This window comes from Labrus bergylta, chromosome 16 (genome assembly GCF_963930695.1).
Source record: "Labrus bergylta chromosome 16, fLabBer1.1, whole genome shotgun sequence".
Classification (NCBI taxonomy): Eukaryota; Metazoa; Chordata; class Actinopteri; order Labriformes; family Labridae; genus Labrus; species Labrus bergylta.
Genome location: NC_089210.1, coordinates 19,924,872 through 19,950,729, shown reverse-complemented (window position 1 = coordinate 19,950,729; position 25,858 = coordinate 19,924,872). Strand labels below are relative to the sequence as shown.

Sequence of the window (25,858 nt, the reverse complement as noted above, 5' to 3'; positions counted from 1 at the left end):
TTTTCTGAATCATAATTCTGTACTCTCGCGTTTACGCTGCTGACATCACGCGATGTTTGATGTGCTATGGCGTACCAGGAAGGGGAGTCGCTTGAATCCTGGCTCAGTGAGTGATTTTAATCCCGTTTTATGAATTAAATAACATGGTAAATTAGCTAGGTGCTTTTTCTCAGGGCGGCAGGGCGGTAAATCTGTCGGTACCGACGCTGTCAACGCGCTTTTAAAGTGATTTACAGCTAACAGAGGGTCCTGAGTGACAGCCCCACTGTCTGCATCATTAGCAGGGTGGGTGGAGAGCTTTAAAACACTTTAGTGTGTGGATCATATTCACCTCTGACAGCTGTGTGTGATGTTGACCGTCTGTGGAGCTTATTGGACACATTGTGAGTGATGACAGAGCAGCACTGCTAATACAAAGAGGAAGAGGGATAACAAGAACTGTATTGTTTAGACACAATGGGAGCCATATTTACCACAGGATGTGTGTGCAGCATTAACATGTAGGGGAATTGAAACAAGGGACAATTGTCTTAGATAACAGCAAATCAGAAACAAGATCGAAGAATGAAAGTCAGCATGAACCTGGTCTGTGACATCCATCTCTACATGCCAAATATAAAAAACAGGGTTTTTCATACTCATTAACTTTGTTTTTGTTATGAGTAAAAATATTTATATCCAGAGTATTTCCTCCTACATGTGTAGGATGTCACTGTACCAGAATTAAACACTTTGGTGTGATTCCAGTGAAAATTAAACACTATAGATTTCATTTCATTTCAGCAGAGAGAGGATGATTCTCAGTACAAACACACACTGTGGTGAAGTGTTTTGACATCATTGTCTTAACTTGTCTCAGAGAAACTAGAGTGTCCATCTTGAGAGTGTGTTGTAAGCGGAAAAGCTCATTTTACTGCGGGACTTAAAGCGACAGACGGTCAGTAGAGCAGAGTTTGGTCGGGTCCAGATCAGCAGAGATGTTATATTTGATGGTGAACGTCCAATAAGAGATTAATAGATCATTTATAGATAAATAGATACTTGATTGATACCACCGTATAAGCATTCTGAAGAGTTTTGTGTAACTACATTAAAAACAAGCGCCCCGCTCTCTTCTGCTTTGCACAGCTACCACATTGAATGTGAATGTTTGTCTCCTGCAGATAAAGCCACCCATCCAACAAACCGACAGGAGGATTGGGAGTACATCATAGGCTTCTGTGATCAGATCAACAAGGAACTGGAAGGGTGAGTTGGTGAAATATATTCAAATATTCTTCACAACGTGTCAGAAAAAGCTCCTCAGTGTGGATTTTCTTCCTCCTCCTGCAGTCCTCAGATAGCTGTCCCTCTGCTCGTCCATAAAATCCACTCCCCGCAGGAATGGGAAGCCCTGCAGGCTCTGACAGTAAGACATTCTCAGACAGGAAGCTTCTTCTCATCTACTGAAGCAAACACTTTGGATTCATCGTCATGGTTTTGTGTGCAGGTGTTGGAGGCGTGCATGAAGAACTGCGGGAGAAGGTTTCATAACGAAGTCGGGAAATACAGGTTTTTGAACGAGCTGATCAAAGTTGTGTCTCCAAAGGTGAGCAGTGTGCGGTATCATTTATGACACACATTCTATATCCTGCTGCACAGCCTCTGTTTAACCACCTCCTGTTTCCAGTACATGGGCGACAGCGCACCTGAGAAGGTGAAGTTGAAGATCGTGGAGATGTTGTACAGCTGGACTGTTGCTTTTCCAAACGAAGTAAAGATCGGTGAAGCCTACCAGACGCTGAGGAGGCAGGGTGTGTTGAGATGATCAGACATATGCACGTGAAAAAAAAAAAAAAAAACGACTTTCATCAAAGTAATAATTCAGTCCTCACTCTCTTCATCAGGCCTCGTTACGACGGACCCCGAGTTACCGCTGGACAGGACGCTGATTCCTTCTCCTCCAACCCGACCCAGACACCCGGTGTTTGACAACGAGGACATGGGCAAGGTGAGAGAGGAGCGGGAAAAGTCACTCTGAATCTATGGATTTAATTGATGTGACTTTTCCCCAGAGCTAAAAGTGATGTCTAAAAATGTTTATTTTATTCCAGCTAACGATCAAGAAAACAAAAAACTCTCAATTTAGAAGCTTGAACCAGCAAATGGTGGACATATTTGAAAAGGGACTGATAGAATTCTTCAGTTTTTAACAGAGTTTGAGATACATTAATCCAAAAAGTGAAGGCCAGCATGACAAAAAGAGAAGCTGAATTATTTGTTCAAGGGGAAACGTGTTAATATTTATTATTCCTGTTGAACCCATCTGCAATCACAGAGAAAAACGGATGTTTAAAGAGTTCCTGTGTGTGTGTGTGTGTGTGTGTGTGTGTGTGTGTGTGTGTGTGTGTGTGTGTGTGTGTGTGTGTGTGTGTGTGTGTGTGTGTGTGTGTGTGTGTGTGTGTGTGTGTGTGTGTGTGTGTGTGTGTGTGTGTGTGTGTGTGTGTGTGTGTGTGTGTGTGTGTGTGTGTGTGTGTGTGTGTGTGTAATTAGCTGCTTGCTGAGCTCCTGCGAAGTAAAAATCCAGAGGATCTCCAGGAAGCCAACAGATTAATCAAGAACATGGTGAAAGAGGTAACGTTGAGGTTTATTTAAAATGTATAACTCGTGTGTTATTGGCTAAGATTTTCTGCTGTACAGTACTTTGAATGCCTCACATGAACATTTTGATGTTTAGCATGAAACGTGTTGTCAGTTTGGTCGTTTTTTGTTTTTCTTCAGGATGAGGCTCGAGTGCAGAAGGTAACAAAGCGAATACACACACTGGAGGAGGTGAACATCAACGTGAAGCTGCTGACGGAGATGCTGACCCACTACAATAAAGACAGCTCCACAGAATCAGACAGGGAGATCATTAAGGTGGGTTTTCTTGCAGTCTCACACACACACACACACACACACTCTCTCTCTCTCTCTCTCTCTCAGAAACCTGAATCAGCTCTGACCTACAAAGTCCCTAAACGTGGATGTGAATCTTCTCATTTGCTGTCCAGATTTAGTCCCCACTCAAAGGAGACAAGGAGAAAATGGTGGACTTTTTATATATTCAAACATTTATTTTGTCTGAATCAAACTGTAAATAATGAGTCCTCCTTGTGGTTACAGTAGATAGTTTATTAATACTGTACAATGTCATCATTTGAAGTTGATAGGTACATGAATTTTAATCAGCACCTCCTCTTTTCTTCCTCTCAGGAACTCTACGAGCGCTGTGACAAGCTGAGGCGTTCTGCTTTCAAAATGGCCACAGAGTCCGAGGACAATGACGCCAATTTAGGTTTGATAGTTTTGTGTTGTCTTCATTCTAACAAGCAATGTCTCGAAAAAAGGTTTTATTGTGAGTAAGTTGTAACCCCCCCCATCCTGTCGCCCCCTTCAGGTGACATCCTGCAGGCCAGTGATGATCTCTCCAGAGTCATCAACTCTTACAAGAAGATAGTGGAAGGGCAGCCAATCAATGGTGACAGGGAAGAGCCTCCGTCTACAGCTGGTCAGAGTGAAAGTGGTGAGAGATGTTGTTGAATGTTTCTCTAAAATGAGATTCCTTATAATGCTTGAGATCAAATAAATAGTTTAGCCGCTGTTATTTCCTCTCAGACACCACAGATACGCTGATCGACCTTGCCGGCCTCGACACTCCGAGCCCTCCCCAACCTGTCCCTCCTCCCTCTTTCCCAATCCCCATCCCCATCCCCATCTCCATCAATCTCACAGACTCCCCCATCCCGGTCCTCCCCCCTCCTCCCAAACACCTGCTCGGCTCCATCGGCAGCCAGAACAACAGCCCGAGCCACCCGCCGCTCGACAAGGCCTTCACTGCTCTGTCTCTGCTGGATGATGAGCTGCTGTCTTTAGGTAGAACATCCCTTTCATGACTCAACCGGTCCAAGGAACTGTTTGGCATTTTTAGAACTACGCCCAGACAAGAAATAGTCTGCATTATAATGCCCTGTAAAATGTTTTAAGCTCTGTTGTAAGACATGGATTGAGCAAATGAACTTAAAGTGCTTTAAAGTGACATTTTATTTGCTGGTAGGTTGATTTGATAACATCAGGCAGAGTTAGGCTAAGCTAACTGGTAAGCCAGCTGCTGCCAGAACTTTCAGGTCCAAAAGATTTGTCTCTCTTCTTACACTCTAAATATCTGTACCTTCTTTTAGGACTGAACGACCCCCCTACCTCTACCAGCAGCCAGGCAAAGCCTACGTTGAACGAGCTGTCCAATCAGTGGACTTCCCTGCAGGTACATATAGAACTATATTCTTTCTGTTGGTGTGCAACGGGAGAAGATGAATCATCTTGTCCCCTCTTTCTCCTCTGCAGGCTCCGGCTTCAGGTGTGGATTTCTTTGGGAGTGTTACATCATGTTCAGGTCCAGTGGTGCCCCCGCCGCCTGAACCAGCTGCTGCCACACACAGTCTCCAGAACCTGCAGGACCTGGCCATGCTGGGCTTTTCAGATCACAAGAGGTACAGAGACTTCAGCCCTTCCTTACATTTTGAATAACATTCAACAACGTTTATTTTGCATTTTGTTACACTTTTTGTTATTGTCAGTTTGTCCAGCCACATGATGACCAGAGGAAGCAGCTTCGGATCGCCTGCAGCAGTGCCCCCCCTCCTCCCTGTGCAGGGCTGTCCCTCCTCACCCTCTCTCCTTCAGGGTGTAATGCCTGGCTCTCCCGCTATGTCATACACAAAGGCTCAGAGCCTGAGTTCAGCCCCGGGCAGCCCGCTGTTCCGCTCTCTGTCCCCTTGCCATCCTCCCCTCCAGGGCAGCCCGGCCAGAGCCACAGACGCCTCTCTGAGCGGCGTGCATGTCCCTCTGGAGGCCATCAGACCAAGTAAGTGTAAGAGAGGAGTGAGCGTACAAGTTAAAAACAGGCTTAAGTGGTGTTTGGATAAAAGACAATTTTCATAACTCAAATATACAGAGACTTTTCATCAACATCTCTATGTGCATGGAAAAGTTGTCTTTCAGTGTTTGTTGAATTTCAACACAGGCACACCTCATTCTACTTACTAAGGCACTGATTCGATAAACACTTGAGAAGCCATGGAACAAAGTTGTGCTGCTTGAGTTATTGCACCATTAGTGGCTTAACATCACCCAACAGCAATGTGACGGACTGGTGGAGAGCATGCCAAGACGCATCAATCAATCAATCAATCAATCAATCTGTATTTGTATAGCCCCAATGAATAACAAATGCAAGAAAGCTGTAAACGCAAACCAAATATTGACTTCAGCTCAGTTTTCTCAAGTTAAAAAATTTATGTTATGTTGTCTATAAATGAAAAAAAACTTGTTTTCCTTGCAGTAATCATGGTCTGATAAACACTGGGATTTTTTGTTTTCTTCACCAGTTGTCATTTTCTGCATTAAGATCAATAAATTAGGATATTTATTTTCAAGTTGGTTAAGTTAAGAGACATGTTGTGTACAATAAAACAAAAATGTGCATTAACCAAACACAAGCCTGTAAAAGTGGAACCAAACAGTGTAAATAACTGTATTTACTTATTTGTAAAACACTTTTTTGAACAGTTTTTTTCAAAGGAATTTACAAACCGATCATTATATCTTAACCGTACATTTAACAGTTTATCTTCAGCTTATCTTCGAAAAGAAATATATGCGTTATGGATGTTTTAAAAGGATGTAGATGTAGAAGAAGAGGGGCCCCAGAAATGAGCCCTGAGGTACCCCATTGTTGGTTTTAGCTGCGGGAGATGATTTGTTTTTAACTAATAAATAAAAAATGAAAACATAGTTCTGTTTGAGACTCTCTGCCTCTTCCTGATTGGCTGTGTCCTGTCAATCCTCAGGTAAAGTGCTGCCTGTGACGGCCTACGATAAGGACGGCGTTCGAATGCTCCTGAACTTTGCCTCGGACTGCCCCCCCGGCAGGCCTGACGTGTTGGTGATGGTGGTGTCCATGCTCAACACAGCTCCACAGCCTGTTCACAATGTGGTACTGCAGGCTGCCGTCCCAAAGGTAGACACAGAACTTTTTGGTTCGCTCATGTTTCCCTCTTTTTAAAAAAAAAGGACATTGTTGTGTTTATGAACTTTACGAGGATCAACTTGATTTTATCCTGGTTAGACACTATCTTTTACATATCATATCTCACAGACTTCATGATCTGGTGGGTCAACATAACAGGCTTATGGTGGATTTAGCTGGGTCCTCTTACTTTATTTTTCAAAGAGTTTGGTCTCAACCTTCTCTTCTGTAATAAAAAGTGAAAGGAAATCATTATTGCTCTAATGTGCCAACTTATTTTATGTCACATGTCACTATAATGAATTTACTTTAAGATGACAGATCCCTGTAATCCTTCCTCTCCTCCCTTGTGATCGTAAAAAGATGATTTCTAACAGGAATTCAGATTCAGTAATGGCATACTAAATCTACAGTCCTCATTCTTTATTTCAGTAACAGTTTATGTAAGGCTTGGGAGTCAGTTCGATCAACGGGTAACCTTCAAATGTAAACATTTTGTGGTCCTATTCTCAGCCACATCCTCTCTAACTAAACTTTTTCTCTCGGAAGAAATGAAAGATTCTGAAGAAGTTGTGACTTGAATCTGTAATTAAAGCATAAACACACTCTGCTAACTGTCCCTTTAATCCTCCTGCAGGCCATGAAGGTGAAGCTGCAGCCTCCATCAGGAACAGAACTGGCTCCTTTTAACCCCATCCTCCCTCCAGCCTCCATCACACAGATCATGTTTCTGGCCAACCCTACAAAGGTAGGTCACACAGTCACACCTGCACATCACAAAAACACCAGGGCTGGAATATTTTATTATATAATTATGACAATACTAATCTTTACTGTTTTGATACGAGAAGAAAAAAACTTGATTCTGATTCTATGTACCTCATGACAAATGTGTAACTTGAATGTAACTTGAAAACGTGGTTGTGTTATCTGTTATCTTTTTCACTTGGGGGTCAAATTCTTCTGCAGAAAACAACGAGCGAGATACATGGGTTGAAAACTTTTCTTTTAGGGTCATGATTAGCAGTTAACAACAAAATGCGTCATGTAGCAATAGCATATTTAAACGCCTGACTTTATTATTGTTGTAATAAAATGTTGTTGAGCGTTGGTAGATTAGTAGTGAAGTCGTTGTGACAGAAGTTTAGATGAGATGAAGATAACGTTGTTTGTGTTCGTCTTCACAGGAGAAGGTTCGTCTGCGCTACAAGCTGGACTTCACGCTCGGAGAGCGACCGTGCAACGAGGTCGGAGAGGTCGACCAGTTCCCCCCTCAGGAGATGTGGGGTCATCTATAGCAGCGTGTCGACGGGCAAACATTCAGCAGGGAACGGAGAGGTTCTTACTTCATGAAGGGGTGCGTTTGTTGACGTCCATCCCTGAGAGAAATGAGGGAGAGGTGGGAGAATCCGCACTCGACCTTTCAGCTTCACATTCCTTATAGATGTTTGTTTTTCCTTTTACTGGCAGTGAGAAGCTTCTTCTATTCACATGACGCGCGTGTGTGTAATTATCTGCAGAAAGCTAACACAATGAAGATACATGCCGGGATGTTTACGGGTCAATGCAATGGAGACAAATATTCTAATAGATTAAAATGTACTCTAAATATGTAACGCATTAGAGAAGCATAGCAGAGACTTTTAAGATAAAAGTGACCTCTCATTTAAAATGAACTCACCTTGAAGCTAACAGAGTTTAAGACAGAACAAATGTGCTTTTATTTATTCCTCTAGTTGGAATATTATTAAAATATATACTTGAATAGAAATTGAAGAAAGGCCTCTTGTAATAGTCAAACACTGGAGTAAATGTGGAGACGTCATTGGTTATGTATCAAAGTGAAGTCACAATGCTCGTTGCTGCAGAAACATATTTGACTTTTTATTGATTTATTACTTCAACAATTGAGATTTTTGAATTTATTTTTATTCCTTTTGGATGAGGTAACCAATGTTGAATTTTGTTGTAAAATACGGAAGCCCTTAGGGGACAAACTCACCGTAACATCCGGTCTATAAGACGCACTTTTAATACCTTTTTCTTTTTTAATCTAAAAAGTTGGCTGCGTCCTACATACCAGTGCGACGAATAACCCAGTACAACATGTTGACAAATGTGCTGTCATTACAGACAGTGCGGCCGTCACCATCACATGCTGGCTGCATGCCACCTGAAATGTTTGAAAATTCATCCCCGTTCATTGCTGCGTTCTAGCTGTAGGGATACACAGCGACACATAGCAGTGTGCCAGGCTCCACTTTTTTACCATCCTTTCTCCCTCATGAGATCATCATTCATTTAAAGATGGTCTATTGTTCAGTACATGAACCTTGTGTAGTCCTTAATTGAAGTCAGCGAGTGACCATGGAAGGTGGGCAGCGCAACTCGTGGGCCATCAGAGCTCCGCTACCGTACTGTAGCTCGTAGGAGTTCAAACTGCACAAAGCAGAAAAAAAGATGGTAAGAGCGACAGAGCTGCACAGAAAGATGTTGTACGTTGTGGACTTTGCTGAGCACAGTGGAAAACATCACACAATAAGAAAGTTTAAACCTGTTCTTTCTGGGAGAACCCAAAAACAAGACTGCGCCTGTAAACTTCTGTGACTTATAATCCGGATATTACGGTTTTTCACAATTTATGTGACTGTTTTCTTCTGATCTCGTTTCTCATGTATGTCGTAACCCCCGAGAAAACAACGTTGGTCTTTATCCCAAACTAATGCGACGAATAAGTCGAGATTTGAGCAAACAGCCGAGTCGTTGCTGGAAAACAGTCAAATCTAATTTAAGGATGAATGTCCTCTCAGGGCTTCTATAGAAAAGACAACCAACTGCACTTTCTATTGTTTTTAGCCAACATATGCCGTCATGACTTCAGCTGCTGAGTTGAACTAGTTTTATTTCATTAGATTTTTGTTCTTGAAGTAAATGAAGGCAGATTTATTTCTAGCAGTTGGTATCCATGTTTTTATTTGTATTTTAAGACGTTCACTCTTCTAACAGTGTCAGTATTTGTCTCTTATTTATTTTCTGTTAGTATTTCAGTGCATCACTGAATCTTGAAAATGTGAACGGAGAAATCTGAGCTTTTAAAGTTGAATGCTTGAAAGGGAAAACTGTGAGCAGACGTCGGGCTTTGCAGTGTGTCGCGGCGGGATGGAGCAGATCTGTGCTGTGAGGACGCTGACAAAATCAGTCCTCCTGATCGTCCCTTAAAATCTCTTCTCTCGTCGTCTTTGATCCGTGGTGATGTGGGCTGTAAATGTACATAGTATGTAATGTACCTATCGCCCGTTGTGACAAGTTATGTGAACTTGTGGCGTGTGGATTTGGGGAGAGTGTACATACTGTAATATGTTCCATCATGTGTTCGCTGCATGAAAGAATAAATGGTTCTGTAAATGGATCTTTGATGTTCTGATTTCTCATCATTCAAAGTCAAATGAAAACAGTTTTATTATCAAAGAGCACGGTCGATTACATGAATTTTATGTACAGTACAAAAAAATGCAAAAAGAAGAGCTTTGTGTTCTTTAAGCTTCCACCGTTCCCTCTTTGACGATGGCCATCGACAGATTTCTGGCGAGGGCGAGTCTCAGGAGCTCCACTTTGGTCACCTCTATGTCTTCATCCTGCCAGGAAGAATTCAAAGGAGAGATGTTGGGGACTGTAGAACTCAGTGTCCAGTAAAGGTATGAGAGATTTTTAGTCCCTGAAATCACTTTACGAGGTACTAAAGTCTAGAGCTGGGTATTCTCCACAACCTCACTATTCGATTAGACTTCAGATCTTTGGGTCACGATATCGATATAATATTACACATAGATGACAGGAATACCCAGATAACTAATCACAGTACCTTCTAATATTTGTTAAATAATTATGTGTGCATTATTTGTATTAGTTTAGGACAAACTGACAAAAAAAAATAAATGTTATGATTAAAATATTCTTTAATAAACAAAGAATAAAATTGTAAAAGTAAGTTGTCTGGAAGTACTGCGGCACCCACAGTGCCCCTACTGGAGTGGGGTGTCATTACAACGTAAATAATCAATCTCAGGATTTCCCTGAATTGGGAAAATATATTTGATGTATATATTTTTAACCAGCCCTACTAAATTAAATTTTTGTTGCCATGGTAACAAAACAGATATTGGGTTTTTGAACCAGAGTTTACGTTGTAGAGGATCAAGGTGACTTTGTGATAGGTCTGCGTACCTGCATGGGCCTGTCTGCGTCGACAGCGGCGGTGTTCAGCGAGGAGGTGAGCTCCTCTAAACAAAACATCAGCTCATAGGTTTGGTCTGCTGAGAAGATCACCTGAAACATAAAAAAAAAAATCAACATTCCAGTTAAAACAGTCGAGCACCATCACAATACCAAACACTATCGCTAAAGATGTGTTGAATAATGCATCATCAGACATGTTCTATAATACATTCACAGACTAACATCTCAGTATACTGAACACTTTAACAGTGACTAACCTCTTTCTGCTCCAGCAGCGGCAGCGCGTCAGTCAGCAGAGTCATCCAGAAGCTTCGGGGGGCGATCTTTGCCGTCATGAGGGAGAGGAGCAGCTTGGCCGCCTCGCTGAAGTGCTTTTCCCCGTACAGCTTGTGAAACTCGCGGTACTTTCCTAGAAGGGAAAAGAGAGAGAGAGAGCTCAGTTTCCACCCTGCGACACCGGCTCATGATCTAACCTTTACACAGAGACTCTAAAGGAGTTAGGTTCATAGTTTTTAAATAATGTCTCAATGCATTTCAAAACAAACACACAAAGTATAAACCAGTTTCTGTAAATGTAAGGTGTATAAGCTGAGTGTGAAATCGGTTTCTTTTTTTCTTCCAGTAGAAAAACATGCAGTCACATGCTCTTGCATTAAGCAAAGCAGAACAAAACTGTATTTTTATCTCAGTGTGCACACATCTGAGTCTCATGTGACGGCCTAATAGAGACTAAAAGGTCCGTCCTGACTGAATGTTCCCTTCACTTAATACGGGAATTCAATTTGTGAGAGCACAGCAGAGGCTGAGTCACAAGATTAATAGAGCTTCTCATTAAGAGTGCATGATGTTAGACAAACCTCACAACACAGGAATGTGTGTGTGTGTGTGTGTTTTCTTCATACCAAGGAAAGTGAGCCTGTCACTGAGCAGCATTGATGGACCCAGGTTGTCTATCAGGTCCAGATCTGAGAAGGTTCCTTTGGCGCAGTAATCCTGCAAGAACCTAACAAATACAAAACCACTTTTAAAGTTGACTTTACAAGTTTAGCAAAAAAAAAAAAATTGTGATTCATTTAAGAGCTTAAAGAGACTTTAGTGCAAAGAGAGAATTTGCCATAGAACCCAAAAGCCCCTCAGAGGGTCTTTACAATAACTCACTTCTCTGAAATGAGGGTGGCAAAAGCAGCATCTTTGGCCCTGATGCTCCAAGAGAGAGCCGAGCCCAGTCTGTTGTTCCTCAGAGCGCGCATGGCCATGATCTTACAGATACTCCGCACTGAAGGAGGACAAAAGTTTTGCAGTCTCGTCTGTGTGTTTTATGCAAGACAGGTTTGGAACTTGAGGTGTGAGAAAGAAAGTGGTACCTTGTTCTGACATCTGCCTCTGCTCACAGATTCTGAGCACCTTCAGTGCTTTGCGCTCCGTTTCTAAGGGAACCCGCTCGATCTGCAGCTCCAGGTACACACGGCCGAACTCAGGACAGTGGTCGAAGTAGTCCACGGCCAACTGCCACAGACTGTGCACAAACACACACACAAAAACAAGATATAAGATCAGGCATTTGTAGCATGTAACAAATCAAAACACCAATTTAAATTGTGTATTACTACAATACAGAAATCATCATCTAAATCTCTGAAATTCTATCGTACAAGATGCAAAAAGTTTGAATACCTCAGGTTAAAGAAAACCTTACAAATAAATCCTAAAACATAATCATGTTTCATATTAAGTTAAGATGACCAAACCTGTGATGAGTGAAGAGACCAGAAGCATATTCTAAGAGGAGAAACTCTCTCAAGTTGGAGCCAAAGCTGAAAACAAAAACACCACAGAGATTATTTTAAGAGATTAATCTTAAAGTTATTTTCTGATTAGAATTACAAAAGCAGCCAAACCGAGTCCTTACTGCAGATTGTGGGACTGGAGGAGTTTGCAGTGATCCAACAGATCCGTCAAATGGGCCACAAACCACCAGTTGTTGAGAGCGATGCTGAGGAGACGCAGGGTGGAGACATAAGGAGATGAAGTGTTGGAGGAGTAGCAGACTGTCGTCATAAACATGTACAGTATGTAGCTTGTAGACACTCTATAGTTTTTATTAAAAAGGTATTACCTGCAGTCCTTGATGACCTGATGGATGTCGAACTCAAAGGCAGCCAGTAAGATGCTGTCCAGGGGCTCTGGGCTCATGTCCAAGAACATCGTCATGCATGACTGCAGTAAGTACCCACACACACACACACAAAAGATCAATCAACAGGATTTTTGTAGCACTGAGTAGGAAGTGTGAGTGTTGCAGCAGCTTTTATGGTAGTGTACCTGTGCATAGAAGTGTAGCTCAGTAGGTTTGACTGTGGGGTGACAGAAGAGCAGTCTGGTGACCAGGAAGTGGTACCAGGTGCTCAGAAGTCCCTTGTGCTCCAGCAGAGTGTCTTCATCACCCACTAGGATCTAAAACAAGGAGAACAGAATCAGGTAAGGTAAGAAGTAAACGGACGATGGTTACGGCTACTGAGGGCAAAGGGTCACAGACCTTGCAGATGAGCTCCAGGTGTGGGTTGCTGGCGAACGAGTTGTCCTGCAGGCAGCGGTCCACCTCCTCGTGCCAGTGTCTCCACTTCACATCAAACTCTGTGAGCGTCTGGGTGCCACCGGGCTGAAGGATTACAAACATGTCACTGATGCACGCCTCGTTTTGTTGTTTTATTGGCAGATATTTGACCAGGCTTGTACAAAAATATACCCTGTGTTATATTTTAGCACTTTAGCACTAAGCTGTGTATGTTAACCATGATGTGAGAGACGGAGCATAAACCATATACATAGGTTTGTTTGTTTGTTTGTGTGAAAATAGCACCTTAAACTCTTCAATTACAGTAGACAACTTTCTTTTGAAGCTCTGGTACAGCAGACCTCCTTAACATAGGAAGTCTCTTATTCTAGGGACACTATTACACCAAGAGAATGTTTCAAATCAAAGTTGGTGTCAACACCATAAACTGCATAATGGTGCAGCTGCAGCATTATCAAATCTTGCAGCAGTCATCTCTAGTTTTCTGAAACTACAGAATGAACTGTTAAAAAGCTGCATAAAGCTGCACCAAAAAGCCAAGTACTTTTTATGTCCCTTTCCTCTTTTCACATAAAAACAAATCCATTGAGAAGATACAATCATCAACATACCTGAAGCTACAAAATGAGATGAACCATTAATAGATGATCTTACGTTGTAGAAGGGCATCTTGCTGAGCAGAGTGTCCATCAGCTTGAACATGTTCCTGGCTGCAGGGTGCAGGGTGGCCTGCTTCACCAGCATCTGCCTGGCCTCCTCCAACCTGCCCTGCAGCACATAACTCACCACCTGCACAGAGCACACACCAAACATTTCAGAACTAACATTTGACGCTGTGCTCGATGTCGGACAAGAACATGTAGAGCTAAATGCAGAAGAGTCTTTGTTGTTGCTTTGTAACAGAAAACAAACGTCTGCTTAGTCAGGGCTAGATGTGCTGTAGCTTGTGTGTGCCCAGTGTGTGTGTGCAGAACATACCACATCCCAGTAGTCGCGGTGTTCAGCAGGGCTCTCACTTTGCAGCACTTCTCTGGCCTTTTCATCCACATCCGCCTTGTGCAACCTTACCCAGTCCAGGAGGTGGAGCAACAGGGACCCCGCTGAAGGCACAGAAACACACACACAGACACTTACGATGCTGACTTGTTGTTTCGGATTCTTACCAAAACTCAAATCAAGTTATTAAATGTGAGATAGATTAACTACAGGTAACTCTAACCTGGAGCGGCATCGATGAACAGCACTTCACACAGATTCCAGATCAGCTCTATGGCCAACAGAATCGACACCTGTCGCATCAGAACAGAAAAAAAGGTTAGAACTATATGAATAAAAAACTGATATCCTCTGCAGTAGCCCCTTAATATGAAGCATCATGAATCAGTCCATTAAAATGTTCACATTTAGAGGCGCAGCAGGGAAAGACTGAAGAAAGTCACAGAGGGACTAAAACATCTGCATCCATAATGTTTCCATCTGTTCATCCTTCCTATGATTCAATAAGAATTTACTCCATCAAGACTCCTTTTGTTCTTTGTGTTAAGTTCCTGTTTGCTGCATCTATACGTTTGTTTTTGTCTAATGCACCATGTAGGAAGATTATGACGGTGTTTTAAAGCTCAATGCCTGTGAACTTTTAAAATGTTCTAATTCTATGTAAATATAAAACACAACATATTCAACTTAAATAAATAGATATAAACACTGAACTGTTTCTTATATAACATAACATATACGCAGACGGCCTCCTTTGTGAGTCTATGTTTCCTGTACAGTTGTAACGTTGTGGCAGAGATGCACATACAGTAGAAGGACGTACCTGATTTCCATATTGTGTCGCCACATCTGCAACTTTTGTAGAAACTGCGGGGGGGAAAAAAGAAGCAGGTCAATTTGATTATCCCTCAGTAATGAAATGATAATTCAAAATCAAATTATAACAGAAAATAATTCTTACCAGCAGCTTGTTGAAGCTCCTCCATGCAGGCTCGTATCACAGATCGATAGTTTTTACTGATGCTGACAAATCTAAAGAGCAAGACAACAACAATTTACTGATATGAGATCATTTATGTGAGTGTTTTAGTTCCTTTTGTAGCTGTAAATGTTTACACCTGAAAACTTTTACGGTGACATGCAAAGGAGCAGAGATCTTATCCATCAGGCGGTCTTACTGAGGTTTTTTGTTCTTGCTGGGGAGGTCCTCTCTTATTATCTGCAGGCCGACAAAGATGTGATGTGACTCATTGAAGAGTTTGCGTAGAATGGGGGAGTAAATGTCCTCGTCTTTCCTGACCTCATGGATGTATAAGCTGCCTGATCCTCTAACTCCTAATGATGGAGGGAGAAAAAAGCAGATCAAATGATTACAATAAGGAAGAGAGTGAAAATGCAGAGGCTTGTTTGGATATCTGTGCAATAGAACGCATGAGCTGCACATACCTGAGGAAGCATAGGGGTACAGGGTCTCGTAGGTAAGGATATCACCAGGACCCCATGCAAATCCCAAATGCTTCCCATCACTGGCAGCAGGGATGTTCTGCATCAAAAGAAGAGGAACCAGGTCATTACACGGACATTATCCATCTCTTATTTTTACTCAATGTCATATTTCTTTATTTCTTCAGGATCTGATTTTTAAACATTTTTCATATGTATCTCCTCTGTGATTGTTAATGATTTGTTTGAGTGATTTTGTAAAAGTCCCGTTGTCTTGAAGCTTTTGATGTCTTGTTGTGAAGTAAACTTTGAATGACCTTGTTGCTGAAATCTTCTACATAAACACACCTGACTTGCCCAATAACGCTAATCCAGTAAAACTAAATAAAAAGCCATTCTGACAAAACTAAAGGGTGCAATAAAAGAAAACACGAATTCATAAAAAGTTAGACAATATGACAAACACTAGGGGATCATCCAAACAAATACAATAGAATTAAACGACATAAAAACAAAAACAATGAAGTTACATTTCTCTTGAATAAGTCAGTAAATATAGTAGTTTAATAAACTCTCGTTATCTATTGTGTTTTTACTGCTTAGACAGTTGTGACATGTTTAGAGACACATTCACTTTATTAATCTTCACTGTATTTATTTATGACTTTTTATATACTGTATGTTATATACTCTGTAGTTAGCCTGTTAGCAATGATTAGCTTTAAGTTGGAGAAAACACGTGAAAGCTTCACTTCAGAGGTCACTTACGGTGATAGCCGGCTCGACGTCCACCTCCTCCATCGGGGATAATTATGTCGAATACGATTAAATTATGAATTGATTGACTGTTCGGCTGGAAACGCTTCACGCGTACAGGTGCGATGCTGCTGCCGCTGCCGCTGCTTACGCGCCTCACTCATTCAAGCCCCTTTTCGACGCCGGCGTGATGACGTCATGGAAAGGCCGCCCTTCTTCTTGCCTGTTTTTCCATCTTGCTGTGTTTCGGCTCATAGGCTGTAAATAATAACTCACAGCCGGGTGTTGCTGTTTTTAACAGGAAACACAGACTATAAAGACAGATTATACATACAATATCACATAACACAGGTCGTATGACTGTAAAACCCTCGAGGGGTTCACATAAATTAAGAATATTTTCTGCTATGAGTTTACAAACAAATATTTTTTAACATATTTGACTGATTTAAGTCAAATAGCAATGTTTTAAATAATAATACGCCCTGTTGTTAGATGTACATGTTTCTATCTTTTATGTTTCATGTGGTTCTTCTTCTGACAGAAAAACAAGATGGCCGCTGGAATATAAAGGGTTAAAGATGAGAAACTGAAAACATGTTAATACTAACTGTCCTGTGGTGTCGTGAACAGTATGCTGAGGAGGATTGTATCGTACAGTGTGTATTTCATCAAACAGTGTGATGAAGTAGAAGCTGTTGTTTAGTTAAACATTTAAAAACATGACAACAAAAGGGAGGACGTCTGAGTGCGCGTTCATGTGCTTCTTGCTGCCTCTGTCACGCGCATTGAGACTCTCCCGCCCATGCCCAGACCGCGCTTTCATCCACGTGACCGCCTGCATCCATTCAAATCAAAATACTGTGGACGCGCATCGGCTCGTGGACGCGCACGTTCGGTTCGCATAATTTAATCGGGAACGAGTACGTGCGCGCACACGTGTTCTTTGTGTGGCAGCGTAGAGAAGCGCCAAAAGAGTGACCATGGCAGATGAAAAACCAAAGGTGAGTGTTTTTCTACATTGTGTCAATTAACCAAATTATTTAACTGGTTTTGTAAGACAGTGACTCACGTAAAAACGGAGAATTCCTGCGATTTGTCTCACCTTTTTTAAAGTTGAGAGCTAAATTTTAACTACCAGCTATACCTACTCTGATAGACCGGAAGGTTTGTGAACGCGCATCCATAGGCGCGCAGGTCGCTTTCTGCTTGATCACACTCAGCTGGAGCCATCCTGAGTGCATGCTTCAGCTTATCAGTGTCAGGGGAATGGATGGATTCAACTGTGAAAACATCATGTGTGTTTACATTCCTGCAAGTGGGAGAAAGTTTGTGCACTCAGCAGTCATCATTTGTTTATGCCACTACCAGTGCTGAATTTATCTCAGTGTATCTGTGCTTACAGCAGGCAGTGCCCAACTTTAGAGACACAGAATTATAACGTAAATGAAGTGAAATGGATGACTGAGGAAGGATTTTAAGTGTGAAGACATCTATGATGAGAACCAACATATAGCCTACCTAAACTGGTGATTGGAGGTACAGGTCTGAAAGTAAGACACATTATCAGCTCAGCAACATAAACCTGCTCTTCATTTTCATATCTGGATTTTATTAGTCAAATTTTGCAATGTTTTGACCTTCCTATTAACAAACCCTTACGATTTGTTTAAAACTCAAGCGGCATCCTCCAGAGTTAAAAAATGAAGCGCAAAAACTGCAGCTCCTCGAGTGTCCACTTGAAGCTGGCTCCAAAAGCCTGGAGGTTTCATACAGAGCCATGTTACAATCCCCATTTTGACAGCAAAACTAACTTGTATTCAGCCTATTAAACAAAAACATTGTTGGAAAGGATAGTTAGTCTTAACTGGCACGCACTGTTTGAGGGTGATTTAGTTTTATTGCTCATCTGTTTTTTATTTTATCAGGGATACGAGAGTTATGCATAATTAAGCGCGACTGATCTAACTACAAGCAGGGGCGTTGTAGCTGTTAGTCAGGAGGCTTAAGGCCCCCCTCAGCTCCAACACTTTGCCTGGTGTAAGACCATAAAGAGACGTACAAAGTATTGTGGAGTCGTTCACTCACTTTGAGGTCAGCTCTGTTTTCCTCTCTGCCTACGTTAACTGTCTCTCTTCTCTGACTTTATCTTGCAGGAGGGAGTCAAGACAGAAAACAACGAACACATAAACCTGAAGGTGGCGGGTCAGGATGGATCAGTGGTGCAGTTTAAGATCAAAAGACACACTCCGCTCATCAAGCTCATGAAAGCCTACTGCGAGAGACAGGTGGGTGGAGCTTAATATCTGCGTAGATTAGGAGCAGAGGTCCCATAAACTTCAGGGTTTGTTTATTACAGGGTGTGTACTAATGTAATGTAGAAAAAACTGATAATACTTGTTAATAAGGGAACGATTCAAAGAAGGATAGCTTTGATTTTTTAAATGTTAGCAGGCCACAGGGATGCTCCCCGGCCACTAATTTAAAAGTCGATTAAACGCATATTTCAAATCAGACTAGTTAACTAGTCTAACGTTAAGAAGACACTTGTGTATTAAACACAGGATCTCAGCATCTACGGGTAAATTATGACAAATTGGTTTGAAGTAACACAGACATAACACATCCGGTCTGCGGTCCTCGTTGTACTGAATGTGGTTACATATCTCTCCAGTCGATATACCAGTTTAACCGGACACCGCCTACATGCAACTTTATCTTCATTTTCTAAGATCAAATAATTGCCAAACCGGTCGGAGCTGCAAGATGCCAGCTGTCTACTGTGCTGGTTTACATTCAGGTAGTAGAGAAGAGCGGTAGTTAGCCAGTAACCGGAGCTACAGCCCCAGCTGGTGGCCATTGGCTGCATTACACCTTAGAGTCAACATTTAACTGTCATTACGGGCATGACTAATAATAAGTATTATTAATTAGTTTAACCGGTTACTAGTAATGCTGGTGCCGACTAGAGAGGGTGTAGACTTTATCCTCTCCTCCTCCTTTATCCTTTGTCCTCTAGATGCATCAAACTAGTCAGAGGTCTTAAAGAACTACAGGCCTTATTCAGCTGGACTTCTAGTTCCTGCCTCTTCTTCATCGCAAACTATCTAAAAAACAGGAAACAGGAAAAAATAAAAACATCCCGTGGGATTTGAGCGCAGATGAATCACTAGTCAAGGAATCGTTCGACAGAGTTTTGGCAGACGGGGATGTTCAGCCTTGTTTCTTTCAGGCCGAGTCAACAGATGCAGGGAGGCCGTGAAGCGAGGCTGAGCTGCAGAAGCTCATGCACAATGCATTATGGTACATGTAGGCTCTGCTTGCTTTCTCAGCCTGTGATGCACCCACTGAGGAATGCATCGCTTCAATTGTATACATTTTCTTCTATCACTGATTTGACATCCACACAGACGTTGGTGAAATCCCCATTCAGCCATCAGCACGATACCTGAACCTGCACACCTACCTGAATATAAGTCAACCATTGTGAACATCATTACTTACAGCAGAGCTTTTCCTGCTGGAACATGTCGAAATGTTAGCCACTGAAAAGTCCTCTCAATGAGGAATATTTCTTCTCTAGTCGAGCAGACAGAGGCCTGAATATTTTCTTAATACTAAAACAGTAGTCCTCATTCAACGATGCAGTGCAATGTGTAGATGTGTTTGTGTGAAGTTGTGCTGCACACACATCAAAATAACTATTATTACTTGATGCTTTCAGGCAACAGTTTTGAAGTATGCACATGTTTATTCTCGTTGGAAGACAAATAGGCTGTGATGAGAGTCATTTTCAGCCCTTTGCACTCGTGAAACAGGCACTTAGTAGCTGGTAATTTGAGATTTAGTTTTACAGGGTTCTAAATAATGCAATGTTATGGCTGGGAAATGTAAAAGTCCTTGTCCTCTGAGGATATGTGGTACAAAAGTGAATTTTTATGTGACATTAAGAGACGGGCGATTGCAGGAAGCCAAAAGTTCAAACGTGAAATAAAAGTCACATGACGCTCATTAAAGAATAATTCCTCACGGTCACATTATCAATCAATCCCCTGAGAGAGTTACAGTTCACTGTTTACTGGCTGTGATCCAGCTGGGCGCTATCTCTCTGATGTCTTGGCTCCGGTGCGTTTAGAGTCTGGATGTAAATCTCCCTTCAGCTGCAGAAGCTTACATCTCTCTCGTCACCCAAAAACCAAACCTCCTTATCTTCCTCATCTGTGATTCCACGTGTTAATTACAGAGCATATCTCGTCTTTTCCATCAGCAGTTACAAGCGAAATCACGTCTGAAGTCGTCCTTCAACGGGATGCAGGAATGCTGACGTATTCTTTTAACGTATTCATATGAGTTTACATCGGGACGAGTGCCAGTTGTGTTCTTAAAGCTGAACTGTTCAGACACATCCTGAGGCGTGACAACAACGTCCACATCCACGAGTGTCTGTGTCTACTGTGAAAACAAAAGAGAGGACAAGTGGAAAGAAAGGCAACCTCTGACATTCCTCTGGATCTGAAAGTCAAATGAGCTTTCAACTCTCTGGAAGAAAAGAAAGGAGAGCAGAGCAGGTCAAATCAGAGATGTTCGTCATGCAGCTCATTTAAAAAAAACTACAGCACGAGGCAGATGTTTTTCATTATTCCTTTATTCCTGTTTCACTGCAGAGACGGTACACTCTTTCCCTGTGACCCACGAACATCAGAACACAAACTACACTACAAAAACAGCTATACCGCATCATGTATCTCCAAAGCAACACATCAATACCATAATAACACATCGATACACTACATTAGACAAATGTCATGTGTTTATGTGTGATGAGGACATGATCGAGTAGATTTGAGTCATGATTCTACAATCCTACAATTCACTTAGCAGACGCTTTTATCCAAAGCAACGTACATCAGAGAGTAAGAACAACACAAGCAAGGATCTAGAAAAAAGGGAACAATGTCAGTAAGAGCAAACGATCAGCTTTGAGTCCGATTGGACACACAGGTGCTGACAGGAAGTGACCAGAGGCAAAGCACAACATTGACGGCAGTTCTTGAGAGCTCTAATCAGTATAGAAACCATCTTATCAAACAAAAACCATCGTCATTACCATCATCATCATCAATAATATGGAGACCATCATCATTAAGTTAGTAGGTATTCAGGAAAGAGCTGGGTCTTTTTTTTTTTTGATTTGATCTCAGAATTAAATTCAGCAAAGCTACAGCACTCTCTGATTTTACTCGGTTTGATGTGTAGCTCTAATAGAGATGGCTGATTTGCCAAACTCAGACATCTTTAGTCATTCATCTCCAGTTTCCAACCCAAGTCCCTGCAGACTGAGATGCTGCCTCCCCCAGTAGTAATAATAATGTAGTCTAGCATGAGGGGGGGTGATGTTCATGTTGAAGACATGATAAATCAATGTGCAATGAAACCAGCAGTAAAGAAATGACACAACAAATAAAAAAGAACACAATTATAGTTCAGTAATAAGTCATTCACTTCGAGTGCAGCAGTAAAAAATAAAGTGCATTAGAGGAAGAAAATGTGATTTAAGAGTATTTGTGTGTGTTCCTGTCACACTAGTTTTATTACATGGTTGTGTTTTTTTCCTTCTGTAACACAAAGTATAACTCTTATTTATTGTTCTTCTGACGGACACTGAAGGGCTTTGTTACATCGGGCGCCCCATGTACAGAGGCTAGAGACCGTGGGTTCAAATCTGACCTCGGGTCTTTGCTGCATGTCCTTCCCCCCTCTCTCTACTCCAAACATTTCCTGTCTCTCTTCAGCTGTCCTATCCAATAAAGGCAAAAAGGTCCGAAAGATAAATAACTAAAAAGATGCTGAGTGTGGTAACAAATGAGTTCTGTATGGTTTGATTGACATCGAAGGTTTTTATGTGTTTGTCTCTACAGGGACTTCAAATGAGACAAATCAGGTTCAGATTCGATGGACAGCCCATAAACGAGACAGACACGCCATCACAGGTAAGTCTGAAGGTTTGAAAGGTTGGCTTCAGCTCCCAAATCAGACCAAGAAGCTTTTATTCAAAGAAAATGTACAAAAAGAAATTCAGTTATAAAATATAAACCAAAGGAATAGAGTGTGTGCCTGGGGATTTATAGCGGCCTCAAACATGTTTTACATGTTCCTAAATGCATCAGGACATGTTCTGATATAGTTTAGCTTACTGTATATTTATTAAAAGTAAGGATTTCATGTTTTTTTTTGTATGCACCTTCATGGACTGCTCTCAAATTCTCTCATTGGTCAGAATAACACAGAACTGGACTCTCATTGGACAGAACCTGAGAGACAGGCACTCTAGTTGATGGCAGGTCTTAATACAATTTGACACACATGATGAAGGGATGAAGGGATGAACACAGAACTAAAAATCTCCCCACCACGTCCACGTCTTATGTGCAATAGTAGGGCATAAACGTCGTCACAGACTAAACAATCCAACAGTTAAATATAGAGGAGATCGACCCACAGTCAGCAGTGTAGGTAGGAGAGTCCGTGAGCTCATTTACAAATCCCTGTTCTAATCTGGCAGATCTATTATCCTCACTTTCACCATTAATGATGTCACTATGGGACACCTTTTGAGCAGCGTTGTGAGATGTGTAGCTCAAAAACCTCCTTATCTGTCTGACACTGGTGTCAGTAATATCCCACATTTCAGCCTCTGCCTGAAACGCTTCATTTCAGCTGCTGTCTCTTTAAGGCCGATCTCCTTTAAGGTAGATCTCCTTCAAAATTCTGCCACACATTTATAAAGTTTGGGGCCCACTGGGACTAAAATATGAAAAAGAGTCTTAACATGCAGAATGCAGAAAAACAACAACAAAAGCATGTAGAGCAGAATTACCCACTGATTACCATTTAAAAGAGACCATTCATTTATTAAAAGCATCTTTAATCCAGCCCCTGGGACTCCCGTCGTTCCAAAACCCTCAAAGACTGCAAAGCTGAGCCCAGAAAAGTGTCCCCGATGTCAGTCGATGCTGCGGCTAATTGCCCCTTCTGAGACCACCCTCTGACCACCCTCGCAACAACGAAACTGTCCAACAGTGAAACTAAACTTTAAATGTAAAAGAAACTTACTGGGGACAATGGGAAGAGGAACCTTAAAGCCAAAGTGGATGATCTGGTCTAAAAAGTGATGAACTGGCAGAATATCTACGGTCTTAGAGAGTAGTAGTAGATCCAAACCAATTTCAGACACAGTAACACCAAACTGGAAACCAGAAGAAGAAAGAAACGAGCGATCATAGCAATCGAAGTAAGAAAGTTTTTGCACATTCCATTTTTTTCTCAATGAAGGAGGCGGGTCACATCTTGCACAACCTGAGGGATTATGAATGACTTACACACATGCATACACAAATGACCGTATATATATATATACGGACAGCACTCAAAAGCACACAAAAGTGAAGCCAGAACACCCCTGTGGCACGCGCTGACTTATTACACTGGATAAGTAATTTGGGGCCAAGTCATGCACAGATTGAAGCAGGCTGGTGGGACTGACGTCATGCCCTTTCTGCTAACGAAGCTAACATTAAACTAACTGATGAAACGTGAAAGATCCCACAGCAGATCGGACTCTTTGAAGCAGACACTCACAGTTACGGAAAGTTCAATGACTCGTGTGTTTGTTAGTGTTCGTTATGTTCCTCTCACCTCTCCTCCTCGACTCGCTCGTCCGGTTTAAACGCTGCGAGGAGTCTCATTTGTCAACAGAGCTGTGGGTCATGGTGCTCTCGTCTTGCATCAAATAACAAATAACAAATAAACAGGAGATGAGCGGGAACAAACAAAAGAAAAGAAAAACTCTCCATGTCTATGTGCAAAGCAGGTCAAACGTTAAGTTACTACTTTGACTTTATCTCCATAAGGACACAGTAGTGTTTTAGTCAAGACCACACTTACCAGGACCGAGAGATACCCGAGACCAGAGTGGACCAAGACATTTAGGGATCCAGACCGAGTTAGGACCAACAACATAAATATCCCTGAAAAATCATCATCTAGTGTGTAGCGGGCGTGTCACTCACTTAGACCTTAACACCAGGAAGGTTGTGGCTGTAATTGGGGGGGGGATGAAATTATGAATAAATAAAAAATATTTGTTGTTTTAGAAAGACGCATTTTCCTTCTAATCACAGTGATGACGTGGAAAAACAGCCCATAAGCGGTGGTCTTAACTGGTCTTGATTTAAAATAAGGAGTCGACCTACAGTAGTCCAAGACCGAGAAAAAATTATTTTGATTCTGAGACGAGATCCTGACCTTCAAGATAAGTCATGGATTAAAAAAAATCAGGAATATCAGTTAATGACATACCCGTTACAGGTCATCTGAACCCACTTGTAATCTGTACCATGTAAACTAAAGTGTTTCTTTATCCTCCACAGTTGGAAATGGAAGATGAAGACACAATTGATGTGTTTCAGCAACAGACGGGAGGCCTGATTTAATCGACCTCATGCATCACACTTCACAGCAAACCTTCCCCCGTCAGTCACTCAGCAGCTGCGTCCGTTGCAACTCGCCCTGATGTCTCAACAGAACTTCACGCAGAAGAAGTTTTCACTTCTCTGCTACACACAACTGCTGTATATTATCTTCATCCTTGCCCTTGATCCTTTTCTGTTTTTTTGTACATAAACAACATCCATACCCCCCCCACATACATTCAGGTTTTGTGTTTTTATGCTGAATGAATTGTGTTGAATTTTAATGACTTAGCTTTCCCCGATTTGTAGAGCTTTTTCTACGGTTGTAGACAGAAAGGACGACGACTGTCGGAGGGAGAATTAATAAAACTGACATCACTGATCAAATGTCATTGGGCTATGCTCGTTCAATGTCCAGTAAATCTATTCTTAAAGTGTACTATTTTGGGACTGGCCATCACTTTTGTGAGCGCTATACCCAGTTAGGGAATGGGTCTAGATTGTCATTTGTCTGTCAAAGTTATTTGATTTTATACATTTTTATATAGTAATGGATGTGTAGGGAAATGTTTTGAATAATCTTTTGACTAGGCAGAGCTTCAAAATTTTTTGGGAAGCCGAGATGTCGAGATGTTCCAGTTAAGTAAACATCTGTATTATCTATTGAGATGCCTGTTAAAAATAAAGCTATTGTCTTTTTCCAAACTTCCACTCGTTTTGTCTGGCTTTCTAATGTGACAGTGTATGACCTTTTTTCTGCACAGGAATACAAGTCATATGAGTTTGATGATTTATAACAAGGGTTAGGGTTAGGGTTAGATATCAGCCTCATTTTGATTAAATCTTTAGATCAGGGGTTCCCAACCATTTGTCCTTGGAGCCCCCCTCAGAATATGCCTACACACTTGTTCTTACCAAAAGACCTTTATATAAATGTCCCAGTAATGTTTTAACCATCGAAGGCAAAGCTCTCGATTTACCGGTCGATCTTCGCTCCGTCCCTCACCTGTGGTCATGAGCTGTGGGTAGTGACTGAAAGAATGTGATCGTGGATACAAGCGGCCGAAAGCAGTTTCCTCCGGAGGGTGGCTGGGCTCAGGGTGAGGAGCTCGGACATTCAGGGACAGGTCGGAGTAGAGCCGCTGCTCCTTCACATCAAAAGGAGTCAGCTGAGGTGGTACAGGCATCTGATAAGGATGCCTCCTGGTGGACGCCTGCCTTCGGAGGTTTTCCGGGCACGCCCAAGTGGGAGGTGACCCCGGACCAGATCCAGAGTTCCCGTCTGGTTTGTAAACACAGGAGGAGCTGGGGAGAAGGAAGTCTGGGTTGACTTAA

The 25,858-nt window shown here is 41.9% G+C and overlaps 3 protein-coding genes across 4 annotated transcripts; 2 read left to right on the top strand and 1 right to left on the bottom strand.

Moving 5' to 3' along the window:
- Positions 1–45: 45 nt before the first annotated feature.
- Positions 46–9,455, top strand: gga3b (golgi associated, gamma adaptin ear containing, ARF binding protein 3b). 2 transcript variants are annotated; one of them, XM_020636278.3, is made up of 17 exons: positions 46–106; positions 1,164–1,248; positions 1,333–1,408; positions 1,490–1,588; positions 1,670–1,793; positions 1,887–1,990; positions 2,533–2,613; positions 2,761–2,898; positions 3,235–3,316; positions 3,419–3,544; positions 3,637–3,894; positions 4,200–4,282; positions 4,363–4,508; positions 4,596–4,882; positions 5,868–6,037; positions 6,684–6,794; positions 7,234–9,455. In XM_020636278.3, exons 1-17 carry the CDS (start codon positions 67–69, stop codon positions 7,342–7,344), a joined length of 2,121 nt encoding a protein of 706 aa, XP_020491934.2. In that variant the 5' UTR covers positions 46–66; the 3' UTR covers positions 7,345–9,455. The 2 variants fall into 2 exon arrangements, with proteins under 2 accessions (XP_020491934.2, XP_029133638.2); XM_029277805.2 differs by having other exon boundaries at positions 49–106; positions 1,333–1,588.
- Positions 9,456–9,487: 32 nt separating this feature from the next.
- On the bottom strand, positions 9,488–16,224 carry nup85 (nucleoporin 85). Its single transcript, XM_020636280.3, has 19 exons — positions 16,065–16,224; positions 15,300–15,396; positions 15,032–15,188; positions 14,815–14,885; positions 14,677–14,720; positions 14,077–14,146; positions 13,836–13,957; positions 13,512–13,646; positions 12,819–12,941; positions 12,605–12,736; positions 12,399–12,499; positions 12,192–12,275; positions 12,031–12,096; positions 11,647–11,798; positions 11,441–11,558; positions 11,185–11,285; positions 10,540–10,691; positions 10,271–10,372; positions 9,488–9,681 (listed from the first exon to the last, which is right to left on the bottom strand). The coding sequence occupies exons 1-19, from the start codon at positions 16,095–16,097 to the stop codon at positions 9,583–9,585; spliced, it is 1,959 nt and encodes a 652-aa protein (XP_020491936.1). The 5' UTR covers positions 16,098–16,224; the 3' UTR covers positions 9,488–9,582.
- Positions 16,225–16,898: 674 nt separating this feature from the next.
- LOC109985884 (small ubiquitin like modifier 2) lies at positions 16,899–25,232 on the top strand. Its single transcript, XM_020636310.3, has 4 exons — positions 16,899–17,056; positions 18,209–18,340; positions 21,971–22,042; positions 24,482–25,232. The coding sequence occupies exons 1-4, from the start codon at positions 17,036–17,038 to the stop codon at positions 24,542–24,544; spliced, it is 288 nt and encodes a 95-aa protein (XP_020491966.1). The 5' UTR covers positions 16,899–17,035; the 3' UTR covers positions 24,545–25,232.
- Positions 25,233–25,858: the final 626 nt, after the last annotated feature.